This window comes from Pyrgilauda ruficollis, unplaced genomic scaffold (assembly GCF_017590135.1).
Source record: "Pyrgilauda ruficollis isolate IOZ18807 unplaced genomic scaffold, ASM1759013v1 scaffold50, whole genome shotgun sequence".
In the NCBI taxonomy this organism is placed as follows: Eukaryota; Metazoa; Chordata; class Aves; order Passeriformes; family Passeridae; genus Pyrgilauda; species Pyrgilauda ruficollis.
In genome coordinates this window covers 7,361,693-7,370,311 of record NW_024526600.1, presented here as the reverse complement: position 1 = coordinate 7,370,311, position 8,619 = coordinate 7,361,693, and the positions used below count along the sequence as shown (strand labels likewise).

The 8,619-nt window shown below is 47.7% G+C and overlaps 1 protein-coding gene across 1 annotated transcript; it reads left to right on the top strand.

The window, feature by feature from the left end:
* The first annotated feature begins 919 nt into the window (after window positions 1-919).
* On the top strand, window positions 920-8,018 carry MPC2 (mitochondrial pyruvate carrier 2). The gene is made up of 5 exons (XM_041480201.1): window positions 920-1,133; window positions 4,478-4,518; window positions 6,023-6,107; window positions 7,193-7,304; window positions 7,792-8,018. Exons 1-5 carry the CDS (start codon window positions 1,028-1,030, stop codon window positions 7,829-7,831), a joined length of 384 nt encoding a protein of 127 aa, XP_041336135.1. The 5' UTR covers window positions 920-1,027; the 3' UTR covers window positions 7,832-8,018.
* The last annotated feature ends 601 nt before the right edge of the window (window positions 8,019-8,619 follow it).

Below are 8,619 nucleotides of genomic sequence, written 5' to 3'. Positions count from 1 at the left end.
AGCTATTTTGAGCCGCCGCCCAACTTCCCGGCTGGATCTCGGCGTGCAACAGTTCCTTCGGGAAGCAAGGGCGGCGGGCGAGCGGAGCCGCGCACCGAGGGGCCGGGGGGTCCTGGCGGGCCCCGGCAGCGCCGAGGGACGGGGCCGGGGTGTCCCGCACCGCCCCTGAGGGCGCGGGGGGCCGGGAGTGGATTTGGAGGAGTCGTCGCCGCCCCACACGGGGCGCAGGCAACTTCGGAGCCGCGGGACAGCGCGGCCGAGCGGGGGAGCGGCGGCGCCTGGAAGGGGCTCCGGGCGCCCTCCCGGCTTGGTGGGGCGCTCCTTTCAAGCCTGTCCTCTGCTCTCCCTGCCTGTTTTCAGTATCAGCTCTTGTTATCACAGCATGACCACGCCCCGCGCCCGCCTCGCGCCGAGGCACCGACCGCGAGCCAGAGGGGCGGCGGGTCCGGGCCACGCCCACCACTCCCGCGGCCACGCCCACCCCGGCAGCGGGGAGGGCCACGCCCACCGGGCGGGAGGGGGGCGCGGGGGCCCGAGATTAATGGGCGTCTCGCGCGAGCCGGTGACGTCGCCCCGTCCCGATGAGGGGAGGGCGCGTCGTGGGCGCGGACGGTGACGTCAGCGCGCTCGGAAGAAACCCGCCCCGTCCAGTGAAGCGGTGTGAAGCCGCAAGACGGACATCTTGGCTTTGGGCGCATTACTCGCAGCGCAGGGTTCCCCCGCGGCCGCCATCTTGGGGGGAGAGCGAAGCGGAGGCGACCATCTCTGAGCCGGGCGCCCGTGCCCTTGCGAGGGCGGCGGGCGCGCCAGCTCTCCCCAGGTGCCCGGGCCAACGCGCTCAGCCAATAGCGCGGCGCGCAGCTCTCCGCCCCGCCCCCGCCCCTGCGGCGATGACCAATCAGAGCGCGGGCTGCCGGGTGGGCAGGTCCGGGGGGCGGGGCCCGGCGGAGGAAGGACGCACGGACGGGCGGAGGGAACGCGGCCCCCGCTCCGTGCCCGCTCGCCCCTCGCTCGCCCCTCGCTCGCCATGGCGGCCGCCGTCGCGGGGCTCCGCGCCTCCTACCACCGCATGCTCGACCGCATCGAGCTCATGCTGCCGCCGCGGTTCCGGCCCTTCTACAACCACCCAGCGGGTAAGGGGCGGGGGTCACCTTGGCTCCCGGTTGGAGCGGCGGGAAGGGCGGAGCGGGGGATGCGCTCCGGACGGGATCGGGGCCGCGGTAACGCGGTTAGGGGGGTTGTGGCGCGGGAAAGCGGCCCTGGAGCGCAGTCCTGCTCCGTTACGGGGAATTGATAGTGTCTGTGGAGGGGGAAGAGGATAACCGGGCACGGCGCGGGCGGTCCCGGGAGGGATGCGCTGCTGCCACTCCGCGGTACCGCGGCGCGGATCCAGGGATCGCGTGGGCTGCCAGAGCCTGGCCCAGGGCATGTCATGGCTCTAAAGGGGCCTGGAGGCCTCGGCAGCCGCTTCTTTCAAGAGGATGTGCTGGGAAAATCGTGGAATGGTTTGGGATAAAGGGATATTAAAGATCATCCAGTTCCACCCGCTGCCACGGCTAGGGACACCTTCCACCGGAGCAGGCGACTCAGAGCCCCATCCAGCCTGGCCTCGGACACTGCCAGGGATGGGGGACGGCGCTGCCAGGGTTTCTGATCCTGAAATGTGCCCTGGGCAACTCAGGCAGCCTTTGGTTGTATTTCCTTTCTGCTGAATCCCACTCTTCCAGCAAAGGGAATCGCGCCCTTGGCGAGTTCGCGGGAGGACTGCTGTGGGTGGAGAATGCGCTCCCCTCACCTGACCTACAGTGTATCTTTCCATGGGGGTTTGTGCTATTAGGGAGAAACCTCCTGTAAAATGATCTCGTTCAGTGCCATCTACGTGGTGTTTGTCCTGTAAACAAATTGCGTCGGCTGTTAAAAGGAGCGCCCGATAAAATCCTGGCATCCCATAGGCTCTGTCCCCACTGTGTCGGTGTCACAGGCATCCTTGACTCTTCACCTACCAGGAATACGCACTGTGAAAATGGACTTTGGTTTGCAGTCAGTTGCTCTATCCTCTTCCACTGGCCCTTTCTTGGAAGGAAAATCGTAGCTCTAAAGAAATCACAAAGAGTGAAAAGTGCAGTTCTCTACACCAATACATTTAACATTAACGTATTGTTTTTATATATAAAGAGACAGTATGTCCAACACTGACAGACACATTCCATTGGTGGGAAATGTGGCAGCTTCCAGATGTTCTTAGTGGATGCAAGGCACAGCAGGTACTGGGAACATCCATGTTCCTTCTTCAGCAGAGCTTGGAGAAGGTTTTGGAAGTTCTCTGCAGAGCTTTTCACTGCACAAAACTGACTGTGGGCTGCTTTTGGTCATCACCATAATGTTGTAATCAATAAATCCATTTTTAGGGATTCTGTGTGTTATATATACACACACGTGTCTGTCATAATCCATACTGATGGTATAAGTGAGAAAAGTCACAGCACGAGCAAGTATAGAAACTGAACCCCTGCAACTTCTATTTTAGCCTTGAAGGTGTGTCTGTGAGAAAGTTATGCAATAGCTGTCACTCTGACTGCAGGGAAAAAAAAAAAAAGTGGGTTAAAAATGAGAGGCTTTCTTTTATCTCCAGTGACATCTAAATCTCTAATCTAATTCAGGAATAATATAAACATCATTGTCATGAAATTATAAATCACTTGTGAGGCATGAAGCACTTTCTGGCATAAAGAAAGCTTCCAGCAAAATAACTGGTGCCTGTTAAAAACTGTTTCTTTGGCTGGCCTTGCTGGAGGACACTGGAGGGCCTGGCACACCAGCTCCCCAGGCTGCCATGGGAAGGCACGGGCTGAGCTTGTGCTCCCTCCCCTTTGGCCTCTCTGGTTCACTTTGCCTGACTAAACTCAAGTTTTCAGCACAAAGGCTTCTCATATTTAATAGAAGTCATACATTCTATAAACTGGTTACACATGTGATGTCCAAATTAGCCTCTGGTGTCCCCCTGCTCTCTTGTGCTGCTGTCATATTCATCCTTGAAAAATTCTGGATGTCAGGAGCTGGGAAGGACTCACCCAGGCTGGGTGCTTGCTGGAGTGCCTCCAAGGAGAGGTGTTTGACACTTTTACCTAATTACAGACCTGGCTTGGTACCTTCCCTGTCTCCAACTTTTTCTTAGTTCTGCAGTTTGAAATGGTTGAGTTTTCTATTATTAATAAAAATTAATGTCAGTCTTTTTGAAAACTCTACTAGCTGTTTAGGGAATGTCAAGTTAATAATTCATACTCACCCCACATCCTCTAGTACTCCAAATCTGAATTTGTGTTTTAGAATAAGATAAATGTTAGTAATTAAAGCTACTCTGTAAGACTGATTTATTTATAACAAGCCGAATTTGCAGCCTGGTTCTGACACACCAAATAAGTGCCTAAGAGAACAGCAGCTGAAGTTTGTTACTTTAGAGGATGAACATTAAGCTGCTGTTATCTAATATTCAACAATACTAGACAAAAGGTAATGTACTTGTAGTTATTAAATGCAGTTTGAAACTTGATCACACGCAGGGTTGGTTAAAAAGGGCTTTATGCAAGGCTGCCAAGCCAGTTTTTGTTTCCCAAGTCGTAGTTTTAAACTTAAGGGTGGTTAAAACTGGAAGTACAAGTAGTTAGTGCAAGGTATTTTAAAGGCTGAATTATTAGTGAAGAAACAGCTCTCATAAAAAGCAGGCAACCAAAGTCCTGGTGGTTACTCCTATGTAATATATTACAGTGAAAACTTGGCTTCATCCTGCATCTTATCAGAGTGCCGAGCAGTGACCTAAACATTAATTTTTTGTGATAAAATTAGAACAGTGTCCTGACTTTCTCACAGGAGAAGTTGGTACTTTGGATTGTGGTCTCTTATTTAAGACTTGGAGCACAAGTCCCAGATTAATAATTTCTGGCATAGTTGTAGGTGTGGCTTTGCAGGGCTTTGTTTTAACCAACCAGCTGCTATTTTAGCACCACTGGAAATTATATGTATTCATAAGAGAGCTGTTTTTTCCCCAGGTCCAATGCCATTGGATTTTTCTCCCTTCCTTCTTGAGATTTCATCCTCTTTCCCATAATCCTCCTTTACCTACTGGTAAATTTTTGGGGTGTTTTCCCTATTCCTACCCCTTTTCCTAACTCTTTCAATTATAAATGCATTTTGCATGCTTTGGTGTTCTCAGTTGCTTGAACATGGACATACAAAATCCTATCCAGCTGTTGCAGAAATGTGTGGAGTGATTACACAACTGAAGGTTGATGCACTGAGTTGATGAATTATGAGTATTAGGTGGCAGAGCCTGTACAGCAGTAGAAAATGTTAATATAAACAATTCATTATTAAAAAAAAAAAAACCACAACCAAAATAAACCACTTTAAACTTACTGTGGGTATTAAAACAGCCACATTTACTACATGATTTAACTTCTTTTCTCCCATCCTCCCTCAGGTCCCAAAACAGTGTTTTTCTGGGCACCTATTATGAAGTGGGTAAGTACAAGATGCCAGCTGGTGTCTGCGTGTCGTGCCAGGGCAATCTGCTGCAACACACTGAGCAAGCAAGAGTTTCCCAGCAGATACTTGAGCCTGCAGAAAGATTAGAGGCTCTAATTCTTAATATATGGGGAGGAACAAAATTAGCCTTAATAACAGCACAAAATGAAGGGGATACAGTGTGGGGGAAATGCTTTCTGGAAGAATTGTGCTTTTCACTGGTTTTCACAAAGGCTTTCTCTTGTGAAACACCACCTGTTGCTCAAGGTAGGCATGAGCTGGCATGACACAAAGCTCCTAAAGTGTGTGCTTCTTCTGAGATTGAGGAATTTGAGAAGTATCTTATGGAAGCCAATACCTAAGCCTCATAGCTTGAAGCATGTCAGAGTGCAAGGTAGTCTTGACATAAAAGCCAAAGGCAGCTGCCATTGTGGCTGTCAGTGGTGCTCTGCCTCCTGTGAGGTTCTGCTTCCCACTGGCTGCAGCCCTGGGCTGTGTTTGTGCCCAGGTGATGCAAATGCCACCTCCTAATTCACTATTGCTCTTCTGAGGTGTTGCATTGATACAGATAAAACTAGAGATCTCCAAACCCACAAGGGTTTGATCTTGTTTGATAACAAGGATGTAACCCGCTCTTACCATTGCCAGCTGCTTTGTAACTTTGGCGCCGTGAACCCCAGCGTTTTATAGGCCACAGGCAACATTGTGCTCTGAGCTACAGCTGGGTTTCTTTGTCAGTTGGCTGGACTGGAGCTGCAGGAACCATGGTTAACCTTCCCCTTCCTCAGAGGTTCTCCCTGGAAACACCCTCCCGAGCCTGAGCACACAGGCAGCTCTTCTGTGCCCAAGGAGTCCTGGGTGAAAGCGCTAGGACTGTCTTACTTAGGGGTTTGTTTGGAGTTTTTTGTGAACTGGTGTAACAGGAACATGAAATTGTATTTCCAGTAGAGGGCAATAACACAACAAACAAAGCAAGCAGAGTGTTTGTTGCTAATGTCAAGTAGATCAGCCAAGCTATTCCTCAATTTGCCTGCATGTTTTCTACTATTACTGAAATTATATTTAAGAAAAATACCCCCCTCATATGAAGCTAAATGAAGACTTTATGGGGTGAAGATACCAGCAGTATCTTAGCCTGACCTGTGGAAAGAAGGCCCTTATTTAAATAAGCCTCTACTTGTTGCATGAAAACAAGGGTGGATTTTTTTCAGCTGCTTTCTTAAGCAGCTGTGTTCAAATTAACCTTGTTCTTGAATTAATACAAAACTGCCAGTGCCTGGGATTTTATTGCAGTTGTAGCTGCTAGAACTGTGTTCTTTTTCCTACCACAAAGGACTGGAAATGGATGGTATCTCCCAGAGTCTAATTGCTCACAGAATGCATCCCATCTCCTGCATAATGCAGTAGGATAAGCACTGAGCTGTGAAGCAGCTTCCCCTTGTAAAGCTCTTCATCTGTTACAGGAGTCCCTGACTGGTGCTCACTGAATTTCTCTTTGCAGGGCTTGGTGTGTGCTGGACTGGCTGACATGGCCAGACCAGCAGAAAAGCTCAGCACAGCACAGTCTGCAGTACTCATGGCCACAGGTAAAGCCACACTTTCTGTTTTCACACAGCACCATCTCAGAATCTTCCATCAGTACTAATCCACCTCCACAGAAAGCTTTAATTTTAACATGCTAGCTGTCACTATTGCTGTTGGATGCTGATTCTAGGACAGACCTCTACTTGTTATTAAATCAGTAAACATTCTGTAATTATGTAACAGTTTTCTACACCTGTCTTAGTTTGGAATTGTTCAGCACAAGTTGCTACAAGTTAGGCATGAGTGTCATCCCTTAAGTTACCATGATATCATTCATTGCAGTAAGTGACCTCTTTTCCTTCAGATCAAGTATTTTTGAAATCAGTCCAGGATACAGTGACTTTTTTAGAACAGACTTTAAGGGATTTAAGAATGGAAGGGTAATTACACTAACATAACTGGAAAGAATTTCCAAGTGCTATAAGAAATTTGAAGCAGTGGCACATGGACTACTGCACTGCTGTCTGCCAAGAATTCTCACACTGGCAGAAACAATATTCTGTAATCCTAGAATCATTTAGGTTGGAAAAGACTTTTAAGATCATAGAATCCAACCATTAACCCAGCACTTCCAAGTCCTCCACTAAAATGCGTCTCTAAGTGACACAACTACATTTCTTATCAACACCTCCAGGGAAGGTGCTGCACCACTTTTTCCAATGCTTTTCCTGTCTAAAAGGGCTCTCCAGACTTCATTTTGATATCTGATGCAGTCCTGTGCATTTTGCACAAGTTTTGCATAATCTCCAATGTAGTGCAGCAAGCTGGATATACAGCAAAGTATCACTACACTGCAATGCTGCTGGAGAATTAAGGTTTAGGCTGCTGTAGACTACAGAGGATCTGAGATATTCAGACTATGATTGACCTTACTGTAGCTATTTCAGAAAAATGCAGTACATACCTGTAGATGTCCCACTGGCATTTTTCACTGAGAAAAAGGTAGCTGTAAGCAAAGCAGTTGTCTAACGTGAAGTTGTGAGATTTGTTCACTTCAACTGGCCCATGAATCTGCCTCCAAACTTAAGGAAATATCTGAATATTTAATTTGAAATATCTTTAAACTTTCCATTTTTTTTTTCAACAGGCCTTATTTGGTCAAGGTATTCGCTGGTGATTATCCCTAAAAACTGGAGTCTGTTTGCTGTGAACTTCTTTGTTGGCTGTGCTGGTGGTTCCCAGCTTTTCCGAATATGGAGGTATGCATTGCTAAGGGTACAAGTACAGCTAAGCATTAACCAGGAATTTATAAATGCTGCCAGCCTCTCTGTCAGTGCAACAGGCAAGAGGAACTGAACCATTCATGAAACATTACAGAATGTTTTTGCTACATTGTTAGTTTTACAGTTAAGTCGGAGTGAAGCTGTAAATATTTTCAGTATAGCTAGAGCAGCATTGAATTGTGTCAGTTCCAGCTGGATCAGAGGGCTCTTAAGCATTTCAAAAAATTGTTGCTTGAAGGAAACTTTGGGAGTTTTCTGGCTTCAGTACTGGCCAGGAATGTAGCAAACTTAGCTACTTTAAAACTTCCAACAAGAATTAAGATATGCTATCCCAAGTTTCCACCCTCAAGTCCATTGTAATTTTAAACCTCCTCTGGTGAACAGATTGCTAGGAAAACACTGTTATTGTAACTGGTGTTCTATTCTATTCTTAGCCTGTGCTCTTTCTTTTTTATTCCTATAGGTATAATCAGGAGCTAAAAGCACAAAAGCAGGTGCAATAAAGAGATGCTTAACCCAACAGGTCAAATCTAGCAACGCACAAACCCATCCCCATGGGACTTAACTTCACTAATTTTAATGTTTTTTTTCTCTGGGAAAATAAAAGAGGAAAATAAAGGAGACGAAATGTTTTCTAAGTGCAAATAACCAAGTATCTCCACACAAATAAAGGGTAACCTTTTAAAAGAAGGCAGAATTGTTTGTCTTGTATTGTCTCCTTAGAGAAACTGGCTGGATTTTGCCTAAAAAGAATTGCTGAGCCTCACCTTATCTGACTCCACTGAACAGTGCTGAGAGTGACAGTACTGGTGACAGGCAGAGCCTCAGACTGAAGTGATCTTCCTGTCACTGTCAGAAAACCACCTGGGTGGGGGTTTGCCATATTTCAGTAACCAACAGTAGCATTTACATTTAATTTCCTGATGCTCTTCCTTCCCCAGTAGCATAAGGATATTTGTTCCAGCTTCAGCTGTGTCTTCATTTGTTCCCCAGCTACCACTGTCCTGAAAAAAACAAATGTGCCACTGGTGTTTTAGCTTCCTTCACAACTCCAGGCAGAAGATGGGGGTGTTGAAGCACCAGACTTAGACTCAGGAATTCACATGCAGGGGAAAAGATAACTGAGGCAAGGTAGGTTCTGATGAGTCTGTCAGCTCCCCCTTTTCAAAGGCTGTCCCACCATGAAGTCAGTTCTCTGTTCTGCCACAATTCCACTTGCATGTCTTGGTCCTTGGTCCCAGGGTCTCAAGTGGCAAGTTCTCCAGCTGTGTTGGTCACCAAGTGGACACAG

What these genes read in the sequence shown, in the direction of transcription:
- MPC2 (XM_041480201.1), top strand. Translation starts at nt 1,028, where the DNA reads ATGGCGGCCGCCGTCGCGGGGCTCCGCGCCTCCTACCACCGCATGCTC. An exon ending in GGGCACCTATTATGAAGTGG is followed by an intron (nt 4,519 to 6,022) that starts GTAAGTACAAGA and finishes TTCTCTTTGCAG; the next exon opens with GGCTTGGTGTGTGCTGGACT. An exon ending in TGCAGTACTCATGGCCACAG is followed by an intron (nt 6,108 to 7,192) that starts GTAAAGCCACAC and finishes TTTTTTCAACAG; the next exon opens with GCCTTATTTGGTCAAGGTAT.